General features: G+C 24.4%; 1 protein-coding gene across 4 annotated transcripts in view; it reads left to right on the top strand.

The window, feature by feature from the left end:
• Window positions 1-12152: 12152 nt before the first annotated feature.
• The window catches only part of LOC110621937 (ABC transporter A family member 1), a 50466-nt gene continuing 45614 nt past the window's right edge, over window positions 12153-17004 (top strand). The window contains exons 1-5 of one of the 4 annotated variants that reach the window (XM_021766241.2): window positions 12153-12446; window positions 12811-12890; window positions 13188-13356; window positions 14730-14812; window positions 16379-16595. In XM_021766241.2, coding sequence (XP_021621933.1) covers window positions 12360-12446; window positions 12811-12890; window positions 13188-13356; window positions 14730-14812; window positions 16379-16595 — 636 coding nt within the window. In that variant the 5' untranslated portion in view covers window positions 12153-12359. Of the gene's footprint in view, window positions 12447-12810; window positions 12891-13187; window positions 13357-14729; window positions 14813-16378; window positions 16596-17004 lie in introns of those variants that run through there. The other 3 variants (XM_043959907.1, XM_021766240.2, XM_043959908.1) reach the window with 3 other exon arrangements.

Below are 17004 nucleotides of genomic sequence, written 5' to 3'. Positions count from 1 at the left end.
GGTTTGTTTTTTTTTTTTTTTTTTTTTCTTTCTCTGCTCAGATTTGAACTTGCATATTAAGGGATTATGGTGATATGTTGTTGCGTGTGGTTCTTGCGATGGTGCTATTGAGAATCTATTTTGTTCGATGGTGATTTGCTTTGGAAATCTTGTGGTTGCACAGTTTGAGTTTTGGCTCCCTCAAACTATAAGAGAATAAGATGTTGGTAAGCATTCCATCGCGGTTTGCATTATTTTTCAGTATTCCAACTGCATGCACGAGGTTTAGCTTTCTAGTTTTCATGAGACCTCTGCCAAATTTCTTTTGGTGTTGCAAATTGAAATAGTATAATTTTAAATTTTTACTTTGATTTTGTGGTTTTATAATGAGCTTTACGGCTGGTTGTCGAAAATTGATTATTATGTGTAAGCTACCAGAGGATCTGGGATGGTTGGCAAGTGGTGAAAGAGTTTAGGCTTTCTGAGTTTGGGTTTAATTTTTCAGTTTGTTTTCAGTGGTCTAGTTAATTGCAATTTGGGTTGAATTTCTTGTTTGTAGCTGGGCAACACCTTCGAGCCTTGCATTGGTAAAATATATATATATATATATATATATATATATATATATATATATATATATATATATATATATATATATATATATATATATATATATTTTTATTTGAAATATATTAACTATTTATAATTATAAAATAAATATAAAAATTATAAAAATAATTTATATACATAGTAAAATTTTTTTTTTAATTTTTTCTAAAAACTGTAAATCATAAACTAATATAATATTATTTTTTATTAATAGTCTAGAGTTTTACTGCAGCGTAAAAGGCCAAGGGTAATTTATTATCAACTATCTGCATTTTTAAGAAAATAAGTAGTTGATTTCAAAAAGAAAAAAAAAAAGGCATTTGATCTTTTTCTGAAAAAGGAAAAAAAAAAACTGATCCATCTTTATTTTAAACTAAATATAACTCCAATTAAGTTTTTATATTTTTATTTAAAAATTAAATAAGTTTAATTTAAAATTTTAAATTAATTAAATCCCTATAATTTTAATAAAGTTAAATAAATTCTAATATAATAAAACATTATTTTTTAATAATAAAATAATTTTTATATAATAAAATTGCATTTTTTTAATTTTAAAAATTATTTACTATTTCTACATATTTATGTTAATTAAAATATTAAATGTTTAATATTTCAACTTAAAAGTAATATTTTATTATTAAAAAATATTATATTATATCAAGATTATTTTGCTTTAATAAAAATATAAAAACTTAATTAACGAAAAATTTTAAATTAAACTTATTTAATCTTTAATAAAAATATAAAAGTTTAATTTGACTTATTTTTATTTTAAATTTACTCAATTAAAAATTTTATACTTTATAAAATTTAAATTTTTAATCCTTCTATAAAAAAAAACTGTTAATTATTTTAAATTATTATATTATTTAATTCATATAATTTTCATTATACATATCATTTATTTTTTGTAATTTTAAATATTTATTTTTTTTACTTCTCATTAAAATAAATTTTAAAAATTAAACAAAAATTTTAAATAATTTAATTTTATAAAATACAAAAATATTTTAATTGAATAGATTTAAAATACTAATAAATTTTTTAAAAACTTATGGAGCTAATAGTACAAAAGCCAGATAGTTTTTATAAATTATTTTTTATAATTTATAATAGGTGAAGAAAGCCACTACTTCATGATTGGCAACGTTATTTACTATTTTAAAATATAATTATTTAAATTTTTTAATATTTTTTATAAATTAAAAAATTAAGTAATTATAATAATGAAGTGTGAAAGATATTATAATAGTTTATTTAAAATATTAAGAATTAAATTTAAAAGGGCATTTATAATTCTATTAATTGCCTATTGAAATCTATCAATATTTGGAAAAAATACTAAATAGTTTTATTTTAAAATAATAATTTACCTTTTAACTAGATTTAAGAATTATAAAATTAAATTAATGAATTTCTTAAAGATCCAAGAATTTAATATTAATTAGTTTAATTTATTTTTTAAGAAAGTTAATAATTAGTTTACTTATTTTTAATAAATAATAATTTATTTATTAATATATTACTAAATATATTAATAATGGAAATATAAACAAATCCAATTTGAATTTGAGTTTTGAAAATTTTAAATTTAATTTATTAAAAATTTTTTAAATTTAAATTTTATTCATTTTGAATTTGAGCTGACATTAATAAATTTAAATTTGCTTTGTTTAATAGATGAGCTAATAAAATTTAAATTTTTATCAAAGTCTAAACTTTAAATAATTTAATTTATTTATAATTATAGCAAATTTTAATTTAAAAATAATAAATTATTAATTAAATAATTTTAATTAAATAAATATATATACAAGTTAATTTCTGAAAATAAACTTTTAAATTTTAACAATATAAATATTTATAAGTTCTATATAAATATAATCAAATTATAAAAAGATGAATTTTAAAAAATTTAGATTTATTTCATAAAAAATTATTCATATTTTGAGTTTAATTTTCATATTATATTGAATTCAATATATTTAATGAGTCTATTTTTATGTTAATTCACAAATTTATTTATGAATTTGAAAATAACATTAACGAGTCTTAACTAATAGAGTATTATAAAATTTAAATTAACTCATTTAATAAATAATTTTAAAAATTAAGGTTGAATTTAACTTATTTAAAAATTCAATTTAATTTATTTAAATTTTTATTGAATTAAACTTCGAATCGTATATAAATAATTTAATTTATTTACATCACTAACTAATAATTATTATTTATTTTAAAAATAACCATATTAATAGATTTTATTTGAAAATAAATTCAATTAAATTCCTTTACTTTCTTTTAAGTGTCAAATAAGGTCAATTTAACATTTTAGACCAATTAAATTCTTCCACTTCTATTAAGAGCTAAATAAATCTTAACATAATACAATATTTTTTTAATAATAAAATATTATTTTTTATAATTTAAAAATAAAAAATTTAGTATTTTAATTTCCATAAAAATTTAAAAATATATAAATATAATAAATAATTTTTAAAATTACAAAAATAAACTTTTATTATATAAAAATATTTTTATTATTAAAAATAATATTATATTTAATAAATATTTATTTGACCATTTAATAACCGTACATAAATTTAATTAGTTCAAAATTTTAAATTAAATAATTTAATTGAACTTATATCTATTTTTAATTTCATATATTTGTATACATATATATAAATTATAGGACAAATACATAATTTAATCTTTAATTTTTATATAAAAATTAATTAATATTTTATTTTTTTTAATTAATTTTTATCCATAAAATTTATAAAATAAAATTATTTAATATATAAATTTTATAAAATATACAAAATCTGAAAGTTCTATTCTCCAAACTTTTATTATCATTTACGATAATCCATTAAAATAAACCTATTACACTTTGCTATAAAAAAATAAAAAATATTTATTTTCTTATTAAATATTATTATTTTATTATGTGATTATTGTGAAAATTTTTATTTTTTATTTTTTATATTGTATTTAATTCGATTGAAATTCAACAATATTAATAATTATAATAATATTAATAAGAATATGATCTCTGTATGGCTTTTGAGTTTATTTTCGTTCTTTTTTATTGAAATTCAAAATTTTAAAAATTAATAAAATTATAAATTTTATTATAATTATAAATTTTATTATAATTATAAATTTTAATATGGTTGATATAAAAAATTTAAAATTTTTAATTATTTTATAATTTAATTCAAAATTTTAAAAATTAATGCGCTCAAAATCTTTAAATTTATCATTTCTTACTACTAAATTTTTAAAACCTTATTATTATACTTTATTTTCATCTATTTAGTACAAAAACTATAATAAAACTTATTTATATTTTAATTTTAATTTTCATAATTCTTTTGGTTTTAATAATATTTACTTGTTCCTTCAAGGTTGACTTATACAATTAAACAGTAATAAAAAATTAATAATATAAGGGTAAATATTAAAATTAAAATTTTTATTTTTTATTATATTAATATGATTTTTTATATTGTGAAATTTATCGTGATAAACACCTTTTAAAAAATAATAAATACAAAATTTATTATAATATTTATTAAAATTAATGGCAAATAAAAAAAATTAAAGTTATGACTCAGTAGAAAAATAAATTTAAAGATTCTAAATTAAATTTTATTAATTTTAAAAATTTTAGATTAAATTATAAAATAATTTTAAATTTTAAATTCTTTTACTAATAATATTTATTTAGATAGTATATGAGTGTTATAAAATAATTCATATCATAAAATAATTCATATCATCTTGTTGTATCATTAAAATATATTTTTTTAAATTTAAATATAATTATAATAAATTTTATAATTTTAAATAATTTTATTAATTTTTAAAATTTTAAATTAAATTGTAAAATAGTGAAAATGTTTAAATTCTGGTTTGCAGAACAGAGTCGTAAAAGATCTACTTTGTGAGTGCCAAACTTCTGAGAATAATTCCGGAATCATTCTCTATTATTGTCCCCTTAAATTAGGCATGAGTCAGCGTGGCCCTACCATAATTATAAAATCAACACAACTCTTTTTTTGTAGTAAAATTAAATTAAATTAGAGGGTAAATTTAGAGAATTTATAATTTTGGAGAGTTTTCTAATATTGCTTAAGTAAATTTTATTATAATTTAATTCAATTTTTATTATAATTTAATGTCCAATTTCACTTTTATTTATTGGAGATATTCAATTTAGTTCATTTTTCAGTTGGTATCTAAATTAGTCATTTAACACAAAAATAAAAAAAGGAAATTGATTTTCTTAATTTTTGAGTCAAATCAATAAATATAAAAATAAAAAAAACGAGTTTCTTAATTTTTTTAGATTAAATATTTTTTTTGCAAAAAAATAAATAAGAAATTCAGACCATAAATTTTGATTTTTAAATTTAATGGAACTTAAACAGAAATTTATGAATTAATTAAAAATAAAAAATGACTAAATAACATTTCCGATAAGTTTGAAAAAATAAATTCAACTCTGGTAAAAAGTAACTTATAGTTATTGAAAGAATTTAAGCATTCCATCAAATCATTTTACAGAAAATTAATAAAATAGAAATTAAAAAAATGTCATTGTTTTAGAGGATAAAAATATAAAATAAATAAAATATTACAGTAATAACAGACAAAAGGCACGAGGAGACTCGGGCCCACTTATTTATGATTCAATGTATTTATTTTATTGTTTGTCAAAGAAAAATTATTATTATTATTATTATTTTTGGGAGATGCTTCATGATTCAGTGTTGAATACGTTAGAAGCCAATAAAGACTGTAAAGTTGATGATCTGATGAGATGAGGCCCTACCAAACAAGCATCAAACGGTTAAAAAAACAAAGAATAAAGAAATAATGTGGGACCGACAAGTAGGACCAACACTACGAAACTTCTTCCGGGAAGCCCCCGTAGCAGCCCCTGCCCCCTGCCCGCCCGCTGAGTCGCATGCTCGCATGGCACCACATCACATCTCTTATGGATTGCATAGATACATAAAGAGACGTGATATCTCATCCACGATATGATAAATTCATCTTTCCAATTTCTCCTCCCACTAGCCTCTGGCGTTGTGGTCTGTGCCTCTTTATTTACGATTAGTAGTAGCTTTCCAACGCTGACTTCAAAGTTGGATATTTGCCAAAATTAAGTTTTGTTCATTAATTCGGTATTGACAGAATTATTATTTTTTAAATATTATTTAATTACTATTTACTCAGTACTATAATTTTTATTTATTTTATTTATATATATATATTAAAAAATATAATATTTTTTTAATAAAATCACTTAGTTTTGGATATTAAAATAGTTTTATAAGTTTAAAAAAATTATTAAAAAGCCTTTCCACTATTTTCATCGTTAATAAAATGTGAAATGTTCAAATATTGTTCAAAGTAGTTTTAGAAAGATAATTAAAAAAAATACATTTCTTTCACCTTTTAGGGCTTTAATATATTTTTAAAGACCAAATAGCTAATTAATTTTTTTTCCCTATATAATGTAGATTAAATAGTCATTTTCTTTAATTTTCATATACAAATTATGTTATGCACTCGGATTAAAAATACGTTTCGAAATGTTACATTTAATTTTAAAAATAAAATATTGTTCAATAGTTTGTATTGAAAAAAACATTTTTTTATAAGAAATACATATAATTGATGTATCTTATTTTTATATAAAATAGTTAAATAAATATGTCATGTGGTATTTTTTAGAGCGGAGTAGTAATCAGTTTTAAATTAAAAAAATTAATCAAATCGAATTAATTTAAAAATTTAGTTAAATTTTTTTATTTATTTTAATTTTATTTAGTTTAATTTTTAATTTTAAAATTTTTTATTATTTTAATTTAATTTTGATTAGAAAAAATTTAAAAAATCAAATTCAATAGATTAATGATAATAATATTTTATTTTTAATAATATAGAGATTATATCATAATTAAAATTAAAATATTTTAATTAAATTTTAAAATATTAAAAATAATAGATAAAAAATAAAACAGTTATTTGAATTAGCCTAATTTCACTTAAAATTGATTCGTTAAATTTTTATAAATAATAAATTTTTAATTTTTAATTTATTTGATTCGATTCAATTTAATTTAAATCTAAATTGACAAAATACTTATTCATTATTTGTTACGTGCAAAGATAACATGATGTAGATACTATTAATTTTTTATATTTTTATTAAAATATATAAATTTATTTTAAAAAATTTCATATATTTCAAATATTTATTTTGAAAAAACAATTATGAAAATTTAAAACTAGTATCAAATTAAATATTCAACAAATAGTTTTTTTTACTGGACCAACAGTTAAAATTAAAGAAAAATGAAATACTGGACCAACAGTTAAAATTAAATATTAAAAATATCAATTTAGGGAGCTAAATATTTTCTCACATTAAAATAGTATATAATTTATAAATACGTCTCCAAGCATTTAAAAAAGTGAATCGGATATAAAAAACAAAAATTTTTACAATTTGCGAGAATTAAAAAAAAAAAAGAGTTTTTCTGTAACAGCCCGGACGTGATCCCCGGCACTGTTACCGCTCACGGCCCAGGGCTATCCCTCGCCTGGCCTCTTGCCACCTCGGGCTTTTCACTGGCGTCGTGAGCAGCTCTTAACATCCCTTCACCCTCACGGGTTCCAGGCAGGATTTGTCCCCTTGGGTTCTCGTCAAACGCATCCTTCCCCAAGTGGATTTGGCCCAAATTTCCCTTAGGAAATTAGGTCGCCTCCCCCACTGCTCGAACCCTTGACCTCCCACTTTAAGGGAATAGTCTGGTGAGAGTGAGTACCAATTGTGCCATTTGTTCCACCTCAGTATCCACCCTATCAGTAGGGGGCTATAGGTGACAAATTCATCCGTTTGATGATTTGTTTGTGATGTGACGCCTTTCATGATAACATGTAATTAATGAACTGTTTTACTGTTCCTCCTCACTGGGCTATAGAGCTCATCCCACTCCCTTAACCCCAGTTTTGCATGGTTTTGCATGCGATTCGGCAGCCGAACCTGAGGCGGTTGCTCATCTATAAGGGCACCGAGTGGCAGAAAAAGGAGGAGGTTTCTTCTCTCCTTCTGATCTAGGTGAGGTCTTGATCTCCTTAAAGTATTTTCATGGTTTTTCTTCAAATCTTTCACGGTTTTAATGAGTTTTACCCTTGTTTTGAAGAGTTGTGAGCTTGAAACAAGGTTTTGGAGTTTGAAGCTTTTGAAACTTGGTTTCTCCATATCTTTGAGTTTGGATCATCTCAGCCTTTGTTCTTCAAGAGGTAAGTGTTGATCCATGGTTCTTATGATGTTTTTATGAGTTTTGTAAAGGGAAAAGGGAGCTAGGCATGAGTTTGCATGAGATGTGCATCATAGGGTTTATGAATCCTTTATGTTTGATGTGTGTCTTGTGAGCTTGTTTGTTGGAGTTTAAAGTTATTTGAAGCTCCCTTAGGCTTGTTGAAGTGATTATGCATGTTTTAGAAGGGTTAAATGCATGTGTTGAGGTCTGAACAGGTGATGGAGGGACTGGCAGGCGTCCTTGTGCACGAAACTGAGTTCTGGCTAAACTCAGGTTCGGCCCCCGAAAGTCCAAGTTAGGCCGCCGAACATGCCTGACTTTCGTCTCTGGAGGAGACATTCGGCCGCCGAAGGTGCTGCCGAAGGTGCCCTGTCCAGCCTTCCTTTGCTTGTTTTGCATGCATGTTTTGTGATGTTTTAGAGGGTTTTTGGAGAGATGTTCCTAGTTATGTTAGAATATGTTTGGTACCTCATTTACGTCCATCTGTGTAGGATTGGACCGAGGAACCGAGGAGGCTCCAGAGTTAGAGTTGGCCCAGAGTTAGCCAGCATTGGCTAGAGGTGAGTGGAACTAAACTGAATATTTTATTTTGAGAAATGTGTGAGTTAGGCTTAATGTATGGCTTTGATACCAGTGGATTGTGTTACAGAGTAAAAGGGTTTCAATCCCTTGATCCACAGCAGATAGTAGTCCCTGGTATAGGCCCTGAGGGCCATTTCAGATTGATATATCTGAGTAGCAGTAGTTAAGCCTACAGAGTTTTACAGGATTGTTGAGTATCTTTGTATCATGTATGGGATTTATCAGGTACACAGAGAGTATAGTCGGCTTGCTACGGGTCCCGGCGGCCTTAAGCCGATCTGGATCCTAGTGCCAGTGATGGTTCGGGCCGTTACAGAGGGATACCGGTTTCCGGGTCGTTACATTTTCATTGCCAAATGCTACCTAATTTGAATATTTTTATTTTTGTAATTACAACTTTTACTTTAATAAATTAAGTTTAGATATTTAAAGTTAATCCTTATTTTATCAATATATTAATGGTTTTTTATATATATAAACATTAGAGTCATCTGACGCACATGGTTTAAATTAAATTATCATATGTATATTCACGCCTCTAAATTATTTCATATTAGTATATTAAATTTTTAAATTAAAATTATATTTTTTTTATATTTTTTTAAATAAAAATTAGAGATTGAAAAATAAAATCTGAAATTTTTTAGATTTTTTCAAATGTCTTTACCACTAAATTAAACATGTGAGTTATATTTTTTTATTTTTATTTTATAATTTTTATTTATATTTTTTAACTATATTAATATATAAATAGATTCTTATAACCTATTTAATTTTGACTTATTTTTAAAAAAATTTTATAAATATTTTTTAATATGTAAAAATTTAATATATTTAAAATAAATATAATTAAAAAGTTAATAAAATAAATTATATTTATTAATATATATGAAAAAGTGAAATAAATAAAAATTATAGTAGAACAGATTTAATATATTAAATACCTAAATTTATCAAATTTATAACAATTAAATATAAATTAACCTTGTCATTATAATTTATAAAAGGCCAATTAATCTATAAAGGTTTAATATTTATATATATTTATATTTTAATTTAAATCTTTTAATTTTAATTTAATTAGTTTAATATTTATTTTTAATATAATTTTAGTCAATTTATAAATTTCTAAATTTAATAGTTTATAGAATAATTTAATCATTTAACTAATATATCATGTGTATTATTATAATTATTTTTTAATTAATTATTTAAAAAGTCTAATATTTATGCCATTAATTTGAATATAATTCACTAATTTTTAAATTTAAAATTAAAAATAAATAATTTAATTATTATATATGTAACTGAAAAAGACCTAATATTTATATCATTTTATATTTTAATCCAAATAATTAAATTTTAGATAGATTAACCATGTTTGGATATAACTTTTGTTAATTTTTAAAATTAAAATTAAAAATAAATAATCTAATAATTAAATATGTAATTCATATATTCAATAGTAATATATTTTATTTTATAATAATAATTATGAATATTTTATAATAAATATATTATTTAATTTAAAATTACCGCACATAAAAATAACATATTTATTATAAAATTTTTATAATTATTAATATAAAATAAAATTTATTTAAGTTGTCGATGGCATATAACAGTTAAATTACGACTATTTTTAAAATTAAATATATTATTTAATTATAATTAAATATAAATTAATATTATTTTTATATATAGAATTAGTTTATATTTAAAAAATAATAAGATATTACCTTTAATATTTTATCTAAACTCTTATATTTTATTTTTTAAAAATTAACTGAAATTATATTAAATGCAAACATTGGACCAATTAAACTAAATTTATATTCAAATGTGAACATTGGTTAATTAAATTAAAATTTAAATGTTTGAATTAAAACACAAAATAATATAAATATTGGACTTTTTTTAATAATTTAATTATTAATTTATATAAATAATAATAATAATAATAATAATAATAATAATAATACACGTAATATGCAAATAAAACTATCAAATTACTATATAGACTATAAATTATAAATTTATAGATAAGATAAAATTATACCACTATACAAAAATTAAACTAATTAAATTAAAATTAAAAAGATTAAAATTAAAATATAAATAAATACAAACGTTAAATCTTTCTTAATCGATATTTATAAAAAAAGTAAGAAATAATTTGATTTATTATTACGAATATTTAAAATTTTACTAATTAAACTTTAAATTTTTATAATATAATAAAATTATAATAATTTAATTTTATTAGTTTATAAAAATTTATAGCACAATTAATAAAATTTATAATAGAATTGATTAACTTTTATTTTTATTTTTTTATAAGTTGTCAATAATATAATTAATTTATATTTAATTATTATAATTTAGGATTGTAAATATACATTCAAACAAATTAAATTAATAAAACAGTGGTAGACTGTTTGGACATAAATGGAAATTCAAATTTTCCTAGCTAACCATCACAGCTAGTAAATATTCCTAAGGACTTGTGGGTTTTCAAAAATGCCAATCACGTGTTAAGGTAGTTAATCATGATAAGTTGTTAATACAAGACATTGATGTGCTAATAAAGCTAAGTAAATCTAATAGTTATTAATCAATTTTACTAATTTAGTCATGTGCTGATGCAATGTAATATGAGTACGAGAATTACTTAGATTATTTAATTATTTTTAAAATTATTAAATATTTTTAAATATATAATATTATTTAATAAATATTTATATTATTATATTTATATATAATAATAAATATATGTAAATAAATATGAGAGATTACCGTAATTTGAATTCGTTTTAAAAAACATGTAATTATATATTTATTAATAAATAAATAAATAAATGAGTGACCCCACTAAGCCGCTTTACTTTTTCTTTTGCCATTCAAGCCGCCCCATGACAAAAATAAGTCTAATCTTAGCGTCCTTTTTATCTAGTGTTGATAAATATTTTAAATATTTTTTATTCTCACCGACTAATCCTCCTTAGCATGTCAATGTGCTTTAGGATTGTGCAGGTCTCCAACAACTCCGAAGAATGTAAATTTTTTGAACGGTAAGCTAAAATAAATTTTTTTTTTTGCAATACTGAATTTTTGAAAACCTACTATTTAAATAATTAAAGATCAATGAAGAAATAAGCTTCACTACTAGATTTTATTAATATATATTTAAAGACTCAATGTCTCTAAGTCAAATTTACATCGTATTTTTAATAATATCTCTTTAATAATAAATATTGTCATTTAATTAAATTTAAAATTAAATTAAATTAAATAAATAATTAAATTAAATTAATTTTAAATAAAAAATAATTTCATTTAAATAAAATTAATCTTATTGAATTCGGTTTGATTAGAACCAACAAATAAGAGGTGATTTTCTCTCTAAGAAAATTCATTTATACTTTTATGTATATTTCTAAAAAATTTGTAATATAATTTTGTAAAATTTACCGAAAAGGGAAAATCAAACTACCCAGCCCTACCAACCATACTGTAAAATCTCAACATCAAAATCTCTTGGGTTTCAGTTCTATATTATCTTTGACAGAAAAAAAATTCTATATTCTCGCGATAAAATAAGGAAAAATTGGTAGCTGATGCGTAAAGTAGTTGCAGTTGGCTTACAGTTCCAAATGTCTTTATCGGGACAAAAGTTTCCATTCAATTTCCTCAGGCATTGCCACCTCCATCTTCCCTCCTCACTATTCCTTCGTCTTTCTCCGCTTCACATAGAGAGACTCTCTTCCTTTCTCCGAAAGATTTTAGGGTTTTACAGGGTTTGGGAGGAAAGTGAAGGGGCTGTCACAAGCATACATCGATATGGGTACCCGCCGGCGGCAGTTGAAGGCCATGCTTCGCAAGAATTGGCTTCTAAAAATTCGTCATCCTTTTGTTACTGCTGCTGAGGTCCCCTTTTGCATCTTTCTTACATGTATTTGATTGTTTTAAATGTAACCCATGTTGTAATTTATTGGAAATGTCATTCTTTATTACTTGAAATATGGTGTTTTTTGATTTCACTCTGAATATCTACCTTCAATCTGTTTGTTTTATTTTGAATATCTGCCTTCAATTATTATTCTGTTATTGGATTCAATTGGTTTAAGCCTGTAGTTTATTTGTAACAAACAAGTTTCTTTTTCTTCAAGGGTCTGTTACTGGCATCAAATGTACTATTAAGTTGCCTTTTGTTTGTTTGTCGAATTTATTAGTGAGGTGTGTTGAACAAGATAAATGAGAAAGTAATGATGTTCTTTTCTTGTTTTGGCAGATTTTGCTTCCTACTGTTGTAATGTTACTGTTAATAGCTGTAAGGACACGAGTTGATACCCGAATTCACCCTGCACAGCCGTAAGTCGCCATTGCTCTTCACTATACTTCAGCTCTATGTTTTTGTTTGAACCCTTTAGCTGACTGAGAATTTTGGGTGAGAAAGGAAAATTAAAGTTTGAACATGTTATGTGTCTGTTAGTTTGGTTGTTTTGTGAAGGGGCGACTTGCACAATTTAATTCAATGTTAGGTTAGTAAGGAAAATGATCTCTGTAAAAGAAAAATTGGTTTCATGGTTGCATGAGTATGTTGTGATTACCTGTTCATGATATTGTGAAAAGTAAATGGCACTTAGGTCTTATTGGATTTTATCTCAGGTATATACGAGAAAATATGTTTGTGGAAGTGGGGAAAGGAATTTCCCCTAATTTCCAACAGGTTCTGGAACTATTGTTGGCAGAGGGGGAGCATTTGGCTTTTGCACCAGATACAGAAGAAACAAGGATGATGATCCACTTCCTGTCTATGAAGTTTCCTTTAATTAAGGTACCTACATATATAAATGTATATATACATTATAGGAGTTGTGAATTCTTTTATATCCTGGGTGTGTGAATTTTATGTTTTTAACTTACTTTGATATGCATATTTAAGTATTCAATTAAAATTTTATGCATTTGATTTCTGTTTTTGCCTATTAAATACGAGATTGTTTGAACTTGAAGCAGAGTGAATTACAATTAGCCTCTTCATCCAATCAGTTAGGAATGTGCTTGAAACATAGTCTTGTAATGAATACCTATGGCCAAGGTCATCGGCCCTTTTTCTTTTGAATTCATTTTTTTTTTTGAAATTTACACAAATATCTCATAGCTTATAGATTAAATGCCTCCAATAGTCTGGGTTTGTTTAAATAACTTTTGCATTTTAAGAAAAAAAAATTGGAAGTTGAGGGGGAGATATTGAAGTTGAACTTGTTCATACTTCAGACTGATAAATACAGGCTATTTTGGTAAGCAGTTTCTTGCGTAGGATTGCAGAGTATGTCTCATGCAAATATGCAATGGTGTTATTATGTACTGTACATCATGTGTGATAGTGTATTCTTGCATTAATACCCTTATACCAAACAGAATTATCCTCTGATGGAAATCAGTTTAACCAATGTACCTCCTACTTTCCCAGCTAATGATCTTATTTGGTTTCCTTTAATCCAGACCAAGTAAAGTCCACCACATTTTTTAACATTTCATCCCATTTTAAGTTGATATTGTAGAATGATACTAAGAGTTAGTATTTCTTGTTTTAGGTGGGGTAACATTTAAGTGGGTTGAAATAAGGGGGGAATTTTTTTTGAACAACCATTTTTGCCACATCTAGTGCCACTATGGTGGATGTGGCAATGTGCACTCAACTAGACCCTAAGCATAAATGAAAAAGGTTAAAATAATGCTAATTTCGTTTGTTCTTAATACAAAACATGGTTAACTATTAATTTTGCAGTTGTTATTCATAACCTATAATAGACTTGACCAGGAGCAGGTTAGGTACCGGCTGGTCCATTTTGGGCCTAACCATGTTCTTTCTTTTTAGAAAATAAAAATTTTGAAAAAAAAATCAACTGTTCGATTAATGAAAATCAGAACCGAAATAATTTTTTTTGGCGGGGAGGGGGTTAAATAAATGATTATATCGTCAATTGGATGAGTTATTTTCTGTTGTAGGCTCTGGTTTCAGCATTACTCCCCCACCCCCCCTCTTCTTTCTTTGATGAGATTTCTCTCATATCTTCTATCACCAAAGTTTTGCACTTCTTACACTATTGAAAATGTAGAAGTAGCAATTAGCAATTCATATTATTCTACAATATTTATTTTGCATATGATTTGTAAGCTTTTGGTTATGTCTTGTGCTATTAGGAAGTTTCTAGAGTCTACAAAGATGAAGATGAGTTGGAAACTTATATATGCTCAGATCTTTATGGTGCTTACAATGGAGTCAAGTAAGTTGTATTCCTATGTTCATTCTAATGAATTTCTTTTGTCATGTGGCTGAATGATGACACACAGCAATTGTCTGGGATTAAAGCATTAACTTTACTTTGTATTATATGCTGATTAGTACTTAAGGAATTCTAAGAACAGTTCTGAAAGGAACCAAGCTGCCCGTCAACTTGTGAACCATTTGAGGAATTATAATATAGATCTACCATTGTTCAAAATAACCATCAACCATCAACTAGAAGATCATTGAGTGTGAATGAAAATGTCTACTTGGGATATTTGTGCTCCAGGATGAGTAGTCAATTTATTGTTTTCGCTTTTTGTGGAAAGCCGTGTGAATTCTAACAGTTTGACATTGAGGTTCAGGGTTAAAAAAAGGGCACTTCTTAAAAGAAAAACTGTTTTAAATGTTGTTCAGAAAAATCTATTTCATTGCTTTGCTATCTTATGACTAAAACATGCCATATTTAATTTTAAATCAGTTTTTAAAATTCTCTATCTAATATATTTAAGAAGGCGATTCTCAATATCGGCTCCAACAATAATATAAAATAGATGGTTTTGGGATTGAAGTTGTAAAGACAAAAAATTTATTTTTTTAAAGAAGCATCATTTTAGATGTTGAAAAAAATAGTTTGAAAAACGTTTGTTTGGCTGCTTTAGAGTTATTATGACTAACATATTAAGGAGGTGCTTTTCTCAATAGCAATTCCAAAATTTCAATACCACTAATAACACCAAACAGAAAATGTATTTATAGATGAATATATGATATTTAATGTATTTATATTTTGTACATGAATATAAGATATTTAATTATAGGTAATACTTAAAAGGAGAAAATTTCATGTTTAAGTTTGTTATTGGTGCATGATATAGATATGTGGTAATAATTGGAAATTGATGAAAATTGTCTGGTTATTTTGTTGTACTTGTTGATATTTCTGTATCGCTCAGGAAAAAGAAACTTCATCTGATCTTTTGCTGGAAGCTTACCATGAGTTTGGATGAAACTTGATTTAAATGTAAATGAACCAAGCTTGAAATTTGTTTTTCTTGAATTTGTTTCACCAAATTGTAAACTCTATCTAATAGCAACATCTCTGAAGGCTAAAAACAAAAATCCTGTTGGAGTTTAAATAGAAGATGAGGGCAAAATACGATTGCATAGCCTATTAGCATATATCTTCTATTAAGGTAGTCAGGATTAGTTTTACCTTAGTAAACAATAGATATCAGTTTTTCCTTTTTTTCCTCCTTTATTTATGTAACTCCTCTTCCATTTTCTTGTGCTTTTCAGCGTGCTTGGAATGTGTTTACCTTTTGCGAGAACTTCAAAATATTGAACTATGTAGAATATTTTCTTCCCCTTCCATGTAACGTTCATATGCCACAATATTCTGTCATTTTCTAGAATGACTTTATTGAGGAGTCACATTTGGTGTGGTCATTATTCTACTTTATCTTACAGGAGTTACATGCACTTGATACGAGATGAAATCTTTGTTTTCATCGTTATGTCATAACATTGTTGAACTTAATGGATTTCTGTTTTCTTTGTTTAGGAATTATTCAAATCCCAAAATCAAAGGAGCTGTTATATTTCATGATCAAGGTCCTCAATTATTTGATTATAGCATACGCCTTAATCACACATGGGCTTTCTCGGGGTTTCCTGATGTTAAAACTATCATGGATGTAAATGGTCCTTACCTAAATGACTTGGAACTGGGTGTTAGTCCCATACCAACTATGCAATACAGCTTCAGCGGATTTTTCACTGTATGGTTGCCTATTTGTTTCCCACTATTTTTTTGTCCCTTTTCATATTTTATCGGGCATATTTAATTGTGAATGCATGTGCATTTTTGGTCCTTGTATTCAGAGCATCAATATTTCAGTTTTATAGATTTCCAATCAAAGGTATTTTTAGGTGTTTGTATGCACATCAATTATTGAAAGCAATCATGATATGCTATCTTTCTTTCTGTCCTCCTTTTTCAATTGCAGATTTGTTGGAACTACTTTAATTACGATTAATAGCCGAAAATATCAACTTCCATCAACTTAACTATTTTGGTCGCAATTGTGATCAATCAAATATTGCAGAGTCCCGGTACTATTACTGGTCAGAGTTGGAACATAATGGAATTTCGGTCTATACCGGCACCATAATATCAGATTTGGGGGG

The sequence above is a fragment of the Manihot esculenta genome, chromosome 9 (genome assembly GCF_001659605.2).
Source record: "Manihot esculenta cultivar AM560-2 chromosome 9, M.esculenta_v8, whole genome shotgun sequence".
Lineage (NCBI taxonomy): Eukaryota > Viridiplantae > Streptophyta > Magnoliopsida > Malpighiales > Euphorbiaceae > Manihot > Manihot esculenta.
Note: the sequence above shows the minus strand (reverse complement) of the source record. Positions and strands in the feature narration are given on the sequence as shown.